This window comes from Polistes dominula, unplaced genomic scaffold (assembly GCF_049000335.1).
Source record: "Polistes dominula isolate Pdom_NZ unplaced genomic scaffold, Pdom_raw_medaka contig_84, whole genome shotgun sequence".
Classification (NCBI taxonomy): domain Eukaryota; kingdom Metazoa; phylum Arthropoda; class Insecta; order Hymenoptera; family Vespidae; genus Polistes; species Polistes dominula.
In genome coordinates, this window is record NW_028300944.1 from 2,304,617 (window position 1) to 2,318,646 (window position 14,030).

At 29.0% G+C, this 14,030-nt stretch overlaps 1 protein-coding gene across 16 annotated transcripts in view; it reads right to left on the reverse strand.

The window, feature by feature from the left end:
• cac (calcium voltage-gated channel subunit cacophony) overlaps nucleotides 1-14,030 on the reverse strand; it is a 165,053-nt gene that overhangs the window by 25,900 nt on the left and 125,123 nt on the right. For 13 of the 16 annotated variants that reach the window (XM_089171707.1, XM_089171703.1, XM_089171702.1 and 10 more), the window contains 5 exons: nucleotides 10,973-11,064; nucleotides 9,426-9,910; nucleotides 9,197-9,301; nucleotides 7,366-7,469; nucleotides 5,175-5,231 (listed from right to left, as the gene is read on the reverse strand). In XM_089171707.1, the coding sequence (XP_089027833.1) occupies nucleotides 5,175-5,231; nucleotides 7,366-7,469; nucleotides 9,197-9,301; nucleotides 9,426-9,910; nucleotides 10,973-11,064 (843 nt within the window). The remainder of the gene's footprint in view (nucleotides 1-5,174; nucleotides 5,232-7,365; nucleotides 7,470-9,196; nucleotides 9,302-9,425; nucleotides 9,911-10,972; nucleotides 11,065-14,030) is intronic. The other 3 variants (XM_089171714.1, XM_089171708.1, XM_089171706.1) reach the window with 1 other exon arrangement.

Genomic DNA, 14,030 nt, shown 5'->3' on the forward strand with positions numbered 1-14,030 from the left:
AATGTAAAATTTACATTACATTTGTTATTTTACATGTTCTCTAGGTGTGATATCACTGTTACGTTGGTGTGTTCACTGGGTGCTACTTATGCTGATGCGTTAATTGATAAATGTTTACATTTAAACAAAATATAACACGGATATAAAAAAAAGTCAGACGAGCACTTTAAAAGCTTCTTTCTCAAAATTGACTGTCCAATGAAATATTTGACCACGATAATACCTTAAAGGTATACTTCTGATATACCAAAGCTCATTAAAATCTGTTGGTATTCCAGTGTAATGTCTCCTTGTAAGATAGATAGATAGATAGATAGATAGATAGATAGATAGATAGATAGATAGATAGATAGATAGATAGGGAAAGAAAGATAGAAAGATAGATCTAACAACTACATAACATTATTTCAATAATAATTAATTGATACTTTGTTTAATTATGTTTCTGTGGTGTGAGTGAGTAAGTTTGTTAATAGTATTCGTGTTTATATATTAATATAATACTCTATCAAAATATTCGATTAATAATTTATAATATAAAGCAATTGGACAAATTCGAGCAATACTATAAAATCTATATCTACTTGTTACAATAATTAAATAATCAAAAACAATCTAAACAGGGATTCAATTTCACTACTCTACTTTCCATTTAATGTTTTAACAAAATAAACATAAATATCTAATTAAATAGTTATATTTATTTAATTATCTATCAATATACGTACCAAAAAAATAAAAATAAAAAGAAAAACTAAAACAAACGAACAGTGAGTTAAGCTGAACGACAGGATCTAATTTTTCTAATACTATTTCAAATATTTAACCAGTTAACTGTGATTGACGAGTATATTCGTCATGGCTCGATCCTAGCGACACAAAATGGTGCGCGCTCTCAAACGAGAACACCACAGTTAATTGGTTAAAAGCTCTAAACGGGTAACTAATGCTTCCCGATAACTATTAGCATTATTTCTAATCCTAAAGGACAATAACGAAAAATTGAATACAAAACAAAAACAAAATCAAAATATTCAAATTAAATGTCTAATTTTCGATCTAAGATCGATCTCATCTAACTTTGATAATAATAAAAATAGAAGAAGATTATTAGGTGATAAAAATAAAATATTGTTTTTAATATTTTTAGGTTATTTACTCGAGGCAAAAGGCGAGAGCTCTATTTGTTCTTTTTTTTTTTTTTTTTCGATGACTAATTCTTGCTCGACATTTTCTATAATTTTTTTTTTTTTTGAATCTAAAAGGATTTAATTTACTAATAGGTCTTTTACTTACACACACCTATGTCATATCGTAGGGGGGGCCAAAGGACCGATTCACGTGGGCACACACACACATTATGCGTACTCACGTGATTTCGACACGATCACTATGAAAATGATCACTCGTCTCGATTTTATACATTATTTATAATAATTACATATATTTAAATTGTACGCGGTTTTGTTTGTTTTTAATTGATATTTAAAATTGTTAGAAGATATTTGTTGATTTAATATAAAAATTCGTCGATTTTATGAATTTGTATAAAATTGAGACCATATCATAGACTATAGTTGATTATTCTAAGTATATATGTGTATTTATATATATGTGATACATATTTATAATATATATACATATATATATATGTATAGTTTTTAAAAAAGTAAACGTGCTATTAAGAAAAGGATCTCTCTGAAAGGAAATACTAAATATCTAAGTTTCTATTATAGACTAATCTTAAAGAAGATGCTATAGTAAGGATTATCGTCTAATACAATAAGTGCCTAAGAAAGAGAAGAAAGATCGACTTGTGTGATAAGTGTATTTTGACAAAAGCACAACCGTTGTTGTATATATCTCTTTTTTTTTATTTTAAAACAATGATTTAATGAATAAACAAAAATACAGACAAAAAATTAAATTATTACACATATGTATATGGTACATTTCACATCAAATCGATTAATTGTGACCTCTACACCTTTTTTGATTTTGTTGAAACTTTTTTTTATCATTTTTAACTACGTTAAAAAATTTTTTGAGAATTTTTTCAGATTTTTTTTGACCAACCCAAAAAAAGGTAGAAATTTTTGAAAAATTCTAAATTTTCGTTCAATTGTTTTTTTTAAATTAGTCAAAACTTTGTCAAAAATAAACTTATTTGGACGTTTTATTTTTTTTTAATTTTTTGTTATTAAATGCATTTTTTGAAAAAAAAATATAAAAAAATATTTGAAGTTAACCCTTTGACTGCGACTTGCTCTCGAATCAATCCATTAATATGAACGGAGCGATTTTCGTATGTCAGTTTTCGCATATCAGTCGCATCGACTGTTTTTCCATTGACTACTGACCAAAACAAATAATAATGGCAAATAAAATAAAAATATAAATTTTTTTTTAATTTTTTAAAAGTAATTTTTTAAGTTATTTTAATTTACTGTATTTATTTTGTGCATTCCTTCAATAATAATCGGTAATTTAAATATAAAAGAAAAAAAATAACAAAATTTTTAATGAACAACACAGAGTATAATAATTTTAACAGGATATTTGAATAATTTTAACCTAATTATATAAATAATAAAACGACAATGAACGAGTAAAGATAATAAAATTCAAATAGGCGAATTTCAAATATAAAAGCTATAACGATATATAAAACTATAACGATATTGAAATAATTGCCAATATTTAGTTGCTATGTTACATATCACAATAAATTCCATGTTAAATTAATCGGTAATACAGCAATAAAGGTGTTATTGTAAAAAAAAATACAGAGGGCGTATATTTACGCCTGTCGTGTGTATTGATGGATTTGTGAGAGCGTATGTATACGCCTTTAGCAGTCAAATGCTTAAATTCTATAAGAAATTTCGGTTTTTAAAACAAACAACTGTTGGAAATCAGCAATTGCATAGCGTTATTATTAAAAAATGATAAGTGTTTTTTAAAAATTGGTCTTCTAAGTAATTGGCAGCTTTATTGCAGTTATCAATTGGCAAAAACTTTACCGTTTATCATTTCAGAGGGTGTTTATTTGTAAGATATTATTCTAATTCTGAAAAATATACAATTAGTATTTTTTTTTTCAAGCAACCAAGAAAATCTAAATAAATTGTTAATTATATTTACTTGAAAATTTGATCAATATATGCACTGCAATCTTTTTGCATTTATAATTTTTGATAGTGTATAATTAAACTAAGGTCATTAAATACATTTAAAAATATTTATATTTATTTAATTAAGTTTATTTTAGTATAAAAATAAAATATAAAAAAAATTTGGCCCATCTGGAGCAGGTATGGCTTAGGTTAGGAATGAACGAAAGTTTAAAAGGAAAAAAAAGGATTAAAAATACCAAAATTTGATAAATTTACGGTTCTTTCTAAACAAAAAACGAAATTTCTTATAGAATTTACTTTCAAATATTTTTTAAATAATTTTTTCAAAAAATGCATTCAATAAAAAAAATTTTAAAAATAAAACGTCCACATAAGTCTATTATTGACAAATCTTTGGCTAATTTAAAAAAACAATTGAAAGTAAAATTTGTAATTTTTCAAAAATTTCTACCTTTTTTTGGGTTTGTCAAAAAAATCTGAAAAAATTCTTAAAAAGTTTTTGAATAATGTTAAAACTGAGAAAAAAGTTACAACCAAATTGAAAAAGGTTTTGGGTCAAAATTGGTCGATTTGACGTGAAATGTATCATATATAAATTAAAAATAAAAATGTATCTTTTGTTTGAAAAAAAACATAATCCTTCAAGTTTGATTTAAACAATGATTTAAACAATATCAACGACAGTTGTGCCGTTTCATTTGATTGGCGTGAAATTGTGACTGTCTGCTATCAAATAAAAGAATAAAATAAAAAAAACGTAAATGCATACAAAACTTGTATGGGTTTAAACGTAAAACGTGTTCATGTGTTTTAATATTGATTTGAGTGTGATAGAAGTATATATATATATATTTATATATATATAAAGACAGAAAGAAAGAAAGAAAGAAAAGAAAAGAAAGAAATAAATAAAGAAATGTACATAAGTGCAATTTCAAAGACACAATGGCGTATTCATAATTAACTAATTAATTAATTAATTAATTGTAATTTAAATATTTACATTGTCTTTTATTACGTGTGTAAAAATTCATTTGGTGCCATAAATAAATACAAATATAATTTGTTTTACAAAAAGCCACCGAATTCATTTCTACACTCGATAAAAAAAATCGCTTATGTGTCTTTGCATCGTATTAACCCTTAGAATGCTATGGACGCATATATGCGTTTCGTAAAAATTACCAGAGTGATTTTAATGATTGCATATTCGGATTTATTAATATTAATGTAAAATAATGTAATATTTATATTAATTAATTCAATTATATTCAAAAATAAAAACTGTAATTATTAAATATAATTTATTATTAGAATTTAGTTAATAACAAATTATTCCATTCCTACAAAACATTTTAGTTCAAAGTTCATTTTATTCAACACTCAAAGGGTTAATAAAAAGAGGATAAAGAATGTTATGACAATTATATATATATATATATATTTTTTTTTTGTATAAACAAAATATGCATCGTTGTAAAAGACTAGTTTTTTATTTATTAAAAAAATTCTTTGTGCAAAGTTAAGTAAATGAACACGTTGAGCGTCACGCAAATTCTTAAGGAAATTCCCGTTAGGCCACAGCGTTACTTTGTATTGAAACAAATAGTTGAAGTGTCAGTCACAAATGACTGACGCGGCCTAAACGGAAAGTTAAGTGTCAGTCACCAATGACTGACACGGCCTAAACGTAAAGTCTAGTGTCAGACATCAATGACTGACTCGGCCTAATTGGAAAATTTAGTGTCAGTCACTAATGACTGACGCGGCCTAAACGTGAAGTCTAGTGTCAGTCATAAATGACTGACCCGGCCCAAATGGAAAGTTTAGTGTCAGTCATAAATGACTGACGTGGCGCTTAACATGTTAAACAAGTGTTTTACATTATGCATTGAAATATATATGAAATATATATATACATACAAATGTGTATAATATAGTTAAAAGGAAAAAGAAATGAATAAATGAGAATTAAAGAAAAAATAAAAGGAATATGTTATAAAGATGATAATAAGTAAGAGAAAAAGTAAGTACTACCGCCTGGGCTGCAGGACTTTGCCCAGCATTATCGTTATCGATAAGATCGTTATCGTTCTGGAAAATAAAGAAAAAAGACACAAAGAGATGATTGAGAGCTGCGTGAACATCCTCTTGTCTTCGTAGTATTATTATTTTTTTTAAATAATATTTTTCCCTTTTTATTTTTTATTATTTTTTTTTTTTGTAAATCATTTCTATAAGCCTACGATAATAATAATAAAAAAAAAAAAATGAAATTTGTTTTTCATATTTTTTGTCCATTAGTTAAAAAATATAATGAACTTTCAAACCTCGTGTTGGTTGAATTTCTTCTAAAAATATATCATTAAGAAGACAACAAATATATTACAAATATATATCAAATTTAAAATGCATCAAAATTAGTTTGTTTGTTTGTTTGTTTTTTTTTTTTTTTTGGTTCTAACTTTTAACTAATCTTAAATCATTCAAAACTCCACAGTTTCTTAAACTATCTATTTAAACATTAATTAGAATTCTCGAATTGATCCATTCGTCATATATTTTTTTTTTTATAAATTATTAATTAAATTATTTAAAGATAAATTATTATTTAAATTTTAAATTAAATAATATTAATTTTTATTTTTAATATTAATTTAATAATATAATTTATTATTTAATTAATATTTTATTAATTTTAATAATTTAAATATTTTAATATTTTAATTTTTAATATTATAAAAAAATTATTAATTAATTATTTACTTATAAATTATTAATTAAATACAAATTATTTGTAAAAATTATGAATTAAATTTTAAATTAAATACTATTTAAAAATATGTAAAATATTATTATTAAATTAATATATAATAATATTAATTTAACACAATATAATTTATTATTTAATTCAAATATTAAATAATTACACATATAATATAAAAGTATATTTTATATAATTTATATATATATATATATTTATTATTTTATAAAATTATAAAAAATAATTAAATAATAAATTATTAATTAAATACAATTATTTTTAAGATTTCTTTCTATTCTTCAATCAACGTGTTATTAAATCGTTGATCATTTATTTTTAATAGATCAACATTATTGTATTCCAATGATATAACAAATGAATCAACTCGAAATAATCTCTCTACTATATATATATATTAAATTTCTAAAATTATATATCGTTCAGGAAGGGTCACACATCGAACTGTTTCTACGGATATCGACTTGGCTAATTCGAAGTTTAAAGGTAGACAATTTGTAACAACGTTTTATTTAATTCAAATCGAACCAATTTCAAAACTCAATGAAATTAATCGATAATGTTTGCCGTCCCAATAAAGAAATCCACAGATCGATTATAATCGTTCGATAAAAATCGAGATTTATTCAATGGGATGGAAAATTGAAATGGAACGTTTCAAAAAATATTTTCGTTTCCTATTTCAGTTACATATGAATCTTTGAAAATTCTCAGCACTACTCAGCACACAGATGTATAGGTAAGTAATATATATATATAGATATATAAGGTTATTAAAAAAAAATAAGGATTATTTTTAGGAATAATAATAATCGTTTAGGATCGCCCGTAGTTCGAGATTTTGGTCATTTGTTTTTGTCCAAATTATTTCTTAACAGGTTGAATGCCAAGGGGGTCACCGGTGACCGGCACTTAACTTGGCTGTGACGTCATAGAGGCCACCGGTGACCGTCGTGCCGAGATTAATAGAAATATATTCCACATCGTGGCCCCACGGATAATTTCGGTAAAATTGGTATTACATTCAACCTGTTAAGATAAGAAAATTAGGAATTCGAATTTCGAGCGTTCCTAATTAAAGGGAAATGGTTGACTATCGAGCTACTTTGGATGATCAAGTGGAAAATCGCTATTTGAAAAAAAAAAAAAAATAAACCGGTTTGATTCTAACCGGTCGTGTAAAAATTCCTACCACGAAAAAGCCAACGACAAAAACATCTATTTTTAAGTGATTAACCTCAACGAATCTTCCATCTTCCATTTGTATAATTCATTCGATCGAATCTGTTTTATCCTTTGAGCAAATTTAAGGATTGTTTTAAGAATTTGAACGAAAGATTTTGAAGATTAATGGAAATGGAAGAACCTCGAGGATCTTTCAAATGAGATTTAGATTTATTTGTCTTACACGTTTAGTAAGATAAACGCGTTCGATGGAAGACTCACCTGTCCGGATGGTTTTTCTCGACCAAACTTCGTCGTCTTCCAATTTTCAATTATCATGAGAGCGACGTATATCTTACCGACGGTGAGCTTTCCTCTGCCTACCTCTAAATTAACAAAACAATATTATCACATATAGGACAAATGTTTTTCTATTGGGTTGGCAACTAAATGATTGCGGATTTGAAATTTTTGCTTAAAAATGTAAGTCTATTCAATTAGGTATTGTCCATTTTTGTTGATGACCTTTTGCCATTGGTCAGGCAGTGTCATAATGCCACGTTAATAAAATTTCTTATCTTTGCTATCAAAAAACTGAATTAGGTGTAATTTGACATAACTAGTGTTATTAAAAATTTGACCATTTACGGAGTTCTGTATGCAACGAAATAAATGGTAATCTGAAGATGCAAGGTCAGAGCTATATGGTGGATTTGACAACACATCCCAAGCCATATCCAAAAATTTTTGACAAGTGACCAAAGATGTGTGGGGCTTTGCATTATCATGGTGGAAAACAACACCTTTACGATTTGTCACTTCTGTCCACTTTGCTTGAATTGCAACGCTCAGTTTGGTGAGTTGTTGAACGTACAGGCTCGAATCGATCGTCTGGTTTTTTGGTAAAAGTTCAAAGTGCAGAATTCCTTTATAATCCTACCAGACTTGCCACTTTTGGCCGCTTCTGCTTGAATTGCAACGCTCAGTTTGGTGAGTTGTTGAACGTACAGGCTCGAATCGATCGTTTGGTTTTTTGGTAAAAGTTCAAAGTGTAGAATTCCTTTATAATCCCACCAGACTGACAACATAATCTTTTGTTGGTGAATCTCTGTTTTTGATGTCGTCTAGGCTGGTTCATCTTACATCACCCACGATCTCTTCCGATTGACGTTGTTCTAAACTATCCACTTTTCGTCGCCAGTAATTAGTCTTTTCAAAAAAGATCAATTTTGTTTCAGATGCTAATGCGTTGGGTTAAATGAACTTCCTTTAGCTGGTGAGGGACCCATAGATTGAGTTTCTTGACAAAACCAAGATTTTTAAAACTTGTTTTAATGTATGTATGCGATGCATTGAGCTTCTCTGCAATATCACGTGTTGTGCTATGACGATCTGAATCGATAATGGCCTTGATATAGGTCTCATCGACTTCAAATGGGCGGTCAGATCGTTGAAATCGTTTTTCAATGAGAAATCACCAGAACAAAATCTGGCAAATCAATTCTGACACTGCCTTTCGGAAGAAACGGCTAGAATTGGCCAACAGGAGAGGTGTTGTGTTCCATCAGAATAACGCCAGGTCACACATGTTTATAGTATACTCCTCAGAAGCTTCAGGAGTTTGGTTGGGAAGTTTTGATGCATCCATTATATAATCCAAACCTTGCATTAAGCGATTATCATCTTTCTTGCACTGCAAAACTTTCTTAGTGATAAGAAATTGGCATTAAAAGAAGATTGTAAAGAGTTTTTCGCAAATAGGGACCAGGAATTTTATGAGATAGGCATTATGAAGCTATCTTTAACTCTTAACGCTCCTAGTGTGCCTCCTAGGCATCATCAACGAGCAGCGTTTACTCCAAGTATGCCTCCTAGGCATCATCAATGTACGGCCCTTTATTCCAATTGTGGAACAAGTTGGAGTATCTATAGATAACCACAATTAAACGTCGGAGCGTTAAAGGTTAAAATGATAACAAATTAATGAACAAAACTGTACATATTTGACTAAAATCAGACAACCCGAAATATGTTAAGTAAAGGCTTGAAGTTAACGTAAAAATAATGAATGACTTTAACCCCAACTTAATATTAGGTTATATAAATAATTTACCTTCGTCTCTAGGTATCAAAAGGTCCAACATCTTTTTCGCTTGCAGAGGCCAAATACTTCGAATCGTATCTCGAAGCTCCTCGTTCGCTTGTCTCATTTCGTTCGCTGTAAACAATTCGAAAAGATAAACGGATTAAATTATTAGGTTAGGTTGAAAATCTTTGATAATTGCATTAACGTATACAATGTTTCTAATTTAATGCAATTGAAACAAAATGGTAGAACTAACCGCATCTCATTTTAATACTAAGATCCTCCCGTATCAGTGCGAAAAGTGTAGTGGTAAAGTTGACCTTCCCATCTGAATCAACGGGCATGTTCATTCTGATGAGTTTTTTATATGCTAGCCTGTTGGGACACTTTTGACCAAACCCCAACGGTGGATCCATAACCTTGAGCATGTCGTAGACCTCGTTGTAAAGTACCTTACCGGTGGCCTTGGGATCATATTCTGCCCATATTCTAACAAATTCGTCTAGATGATGTGCACCAAGAATCGATGAGTCTCTCGTTAAATAATCAAAGTTGTCCATGATGACGGCGACGAAAAGATTCAGCATTAAAAATGAGCAGAAAAAGATGAACGAGACGAAGTAGGCATAAGCGATGTTAGAACCGCAACCACCTGGTTCCTGTTTTCCTGCTTTCACGTCACATGGTCGACCCTTTATACAGGCCAACATGATGTTTGGCCAAGCTTCACCTGTTGCGCACCTAAAATATACGTCAATCGTTAGATCATTTGTTCTTTTTTCTTTTTTACTTTTTTTGTGAACGTTCTGCTTAACAGGTTGAGTGCCACGCCAATTTTATCAGGATTGTTCGTGGCACAACAATGTGGAATATATTTCTATTAATCTGGGCACGGCGGTCACCGGTGACCACCGTGGCACTCAACCTGTTAAAATATTTATATTTTTATTTTTTAATTATATTCGCAATAATAGAACGTTTCTTTATTTGATTTGATTTGATTTGATTTTCATTTATTTGATTTAATTTTATTTTTCTAATTACATGCAAATCGATTTGAATACCTCGAAGATACGAGAAAGCAAAATTATATTTTTTTAAGATAAAAATAATGAGTAAGTACATAGATTTTTTAATCTTCTCGTATCTTCGATGAAAAATTTGTATATACATGTACAATAATATAAGAGATTTAAGAGATTTGAGAATTATCTCAATAGATCAAAAGGTTTTTAAGCTTTTATTACTTGGTTTAAATCTTGGCAAGGATTTCTACATTAAAGATATCACGACGATATTTTTCTATTGAAAAAAAGTTGTACAAATAAACAATTTTAATCAAATACTAATTTTATATCGTCGTAATTTCTAATATAACATACTATATAATAATAGCATGCATTTATCATGGAAAGGGACAAACGCAACACCAAAAGCGATAAAAGGTTTGTAAATTACTGTATATCTAATCAAACTCGGATGTTTCTAATAGAATTATCCGATATGTGCGGACTCTTCGACTTTGAATTATTATGTTTGTTTATCTAAGAAATAATAACTTTTTGTATAATAATAATAATAATAATAATGAACAAAAAATAAAAGAAATAGAAAAAGTATGCGTGTGTATTTTATTGGTATTGAATCGAGGCCATATATATATAATATATAAATATAAGAGGTGCATGTTGTGCAGAAGTATTTAACAATAATATTATAATATTATCGTAGTATATAAAAAAAAAATAAAAAAATAAAAAAATAAAAAACGATAAAGATTAGGTGGATGTGGATGATACTTACCGAAAAAGCAGCATCAGACCTTGTATGAAGCTTTGGAAATTGTTGTGCTTGTTAATAGAACTGTCAGCACCCAGCTCGATGTTACCGAATACCTGAGACCCACAGAAATAAGTGAGCCAGCCGCAGCCAAATGGCGGATGGGCAGCATTTATCATGGATGTTCAATCTTTTTATTTTTTTCATTTAAACGAAAAATTTTGTCTCTCATCTTTTGTCTTTTTATTGTGGTGAGCAAAATAACCACGATAAAAAGTTAATGATTAATTAATTAAAAGGTCGAATTGAATTTGATTGGTGGTTTTTTTTTTTTTTTTTTTTTAAATCAAAATGATGTAATAATAATTAGAGAACTTGATACACGTCTTCCGGGTAGTCTTTTCTCTCGCTGGATGACCGAAAACGTCTGTGACTGGTATATATGATCCTTAAGTAAAAAAAACTACGTAGAGATGAGATAATAGGAACTAATCTAAAAATGCTCGAACGATATCAAACGTAAATAGACAAAGTGAAATCGTTTCAAAACCCGACGAGTATCCTTTTGTATTCATTTATATTAAATATAATTAATATATATATATATACAAGGTGTCTCTTGCAACTGATGATACAAACGAGTATGATTCTATATGAAAAACTAAATCGTAGTAAATTCGTATTTGACACATTTTTAAATTTATTTTTCTCAAAAAAAAAAAATGAAAAGGATCATTTAGATAAATTGAATTCTATGTTTTCAATTCAATCGTAAAACGTTCGTATTTGATACATTTTTAAATAGAATTAAAATAATCTTAATATATATAAATTACGTGTCACGTTGTTTGTCCGCAATGGACTTCTAAACTACTGAACCGATTTTAATAAAATTTTGCACACTGTGTGCAGTTTCATCCAACTTGAAAGATAGGATAGTTTATATCTCAATTTATAATCGCAATATTATTTTATTGCAAATTATTTGTTTATTAATTAATTAGAGTTATGATTATCTCTGTTAGTTCGGTAAGATTCTAACAGATGGCGGTATAAGGTAATTCGTTGACTTAAAAACGCGTGTATCGGACTAATTATGAGCCACAGCAATTCGTGCGGGGCACCCCTAGTTATATGATAAAGTAAAGTCTACGTTTTCAATTCAATCGTAAAACACTCGTCTTTGACAAATTTTTAAATATTAAGGATCATATAAATAAATTGAATTCTACTTTTTCAATTTAGTTTTTCATTTAAAATGATTCTTTACTCGTTTGTATCATTAATTAAAGGGATACCGTGTATATAAAAAAGTTCTTATATGCATACATAAATAAATGTATGAATTTTATAAGTGATATTAAAGAAAATATCAGTGTAATTGTTTGCGTATGTGTGTATAAATGTAAATTACGACAAAGAGCCCTTCTAAGTATACTCATCTACCACATTTAAATCAGGATCTATGATATACTTTAGATTTGTGTTTTTGCCATTTGATTATTATGTATGTATATGTTTTTTTTTATATACATACTATGATATACTCGAAAGAATCGTATTATAGGAATTAAATATAATTATTATTTCAATATTAATTTTCTTTGGAAGAAAATGTTCGAGATTCTAATTCGATACCAAATTGGTCAACCTGGTTCAAGTTTGCTTAAAGGAAACTAGGGGTACAGTCAGAATAGGTAATCAAATGTTGTAAACTTTTGGTATGAATGGTGGGTTAAAACAGAGGGACGTATGGTCACCTCTTTTGTTCAATTTAGTACTGGAATTTACTGTCTAGGAAGAACCAAATTGTAAAGATGGTCTGCAGTTGAAAGGGACAACGGAATTGTTGACATACCCGGACGATATTGCTTTGTTAGAGGACAATAGAGAGTCATTAACACTTTGATTGCCATGTTTGTCATATATAACCGGTCATGGTTTCTCCTAAAACACCATGGTGCTCATTGGTCACCAGAGATAGATTTCCGCGTAAAATAAACGCTTCATTTGATAAAAATGTTGTCCTATAACATCAATTTATTATTATTTTGCCATTATATTCTTTGAGCAATAAAAATAATACCGTAGGGTCCTGGGCAAAACATATGATTTCGGTATGGCAGTTAAAAGGTTTATTAATAAGACGGAAATACACTAATAAATAATACGAAAGAACTGGGGCTACCAATAAGGGTGAATAAAACCAAATATATGGTCACCAATAGAATTTAGAATGTGCGTAATATTGAAGATATGGTCGTTTGGGATAAAATTCTTGAATACGTCAGCAACTTTAGGTATTTAGGATCGATCATAAACCAAGAACATAAGAAATGAATCAACTTAGGCAATATCAATAAATTACTCAGCTCGCAGTTGCTGTCTAAACGCTTAAGAATCAAAATGTACTATCATCCTACCGGTAGTCCTTTATAGTACCGAAACGTGGTCACTTACAATGAAATTGAGGGTTTTCGAAAATAAAGTTGTTTAGTGCAAAACGCGATGAGGAAACGAGCGAGTGGAGAAAACCCCATAACGTAACTGTACAACAAAACCGAACATCATTAACGTCGTAAAATCACGCCGATTAAGATGGGCAGGTCACGTGGCACGCATGGGAGTGGATTGAACGACGCATAAAATACTGATCGGTATATCGAACGGGAAAAGACCACTGGGTAAACCGAGATGTAGATAGGAGAACAATATTATTTCGGGATCTTAAAGAAATGGGCTACGAAGACCGCGAATGGTGGGGTCCGCGCTAAGGGACAAGAACACTGGCCGGGATTTGGTATTTGTGGCAATGAACTTTCGAGTTACTAATGTCAATTAACCCCTTGCACTATTTTCACGAGTCTGACTCGTGATGAAAATTTTAGGTCAGACTTGAATATCACGAGTCAGGCTCATTATTAAATTTCACATGTCAATCTAATGCCAATTAATAATAATAATAATTATCGATTCTTTCGAGTTTGTTGTGGATTTTTTTTTTTTTTTGGTTAAAAATGTTATATCGTTGACGCCAAAGCTATAACGCAAGCATTACTATGGGACCAACTTTCTATGGGAC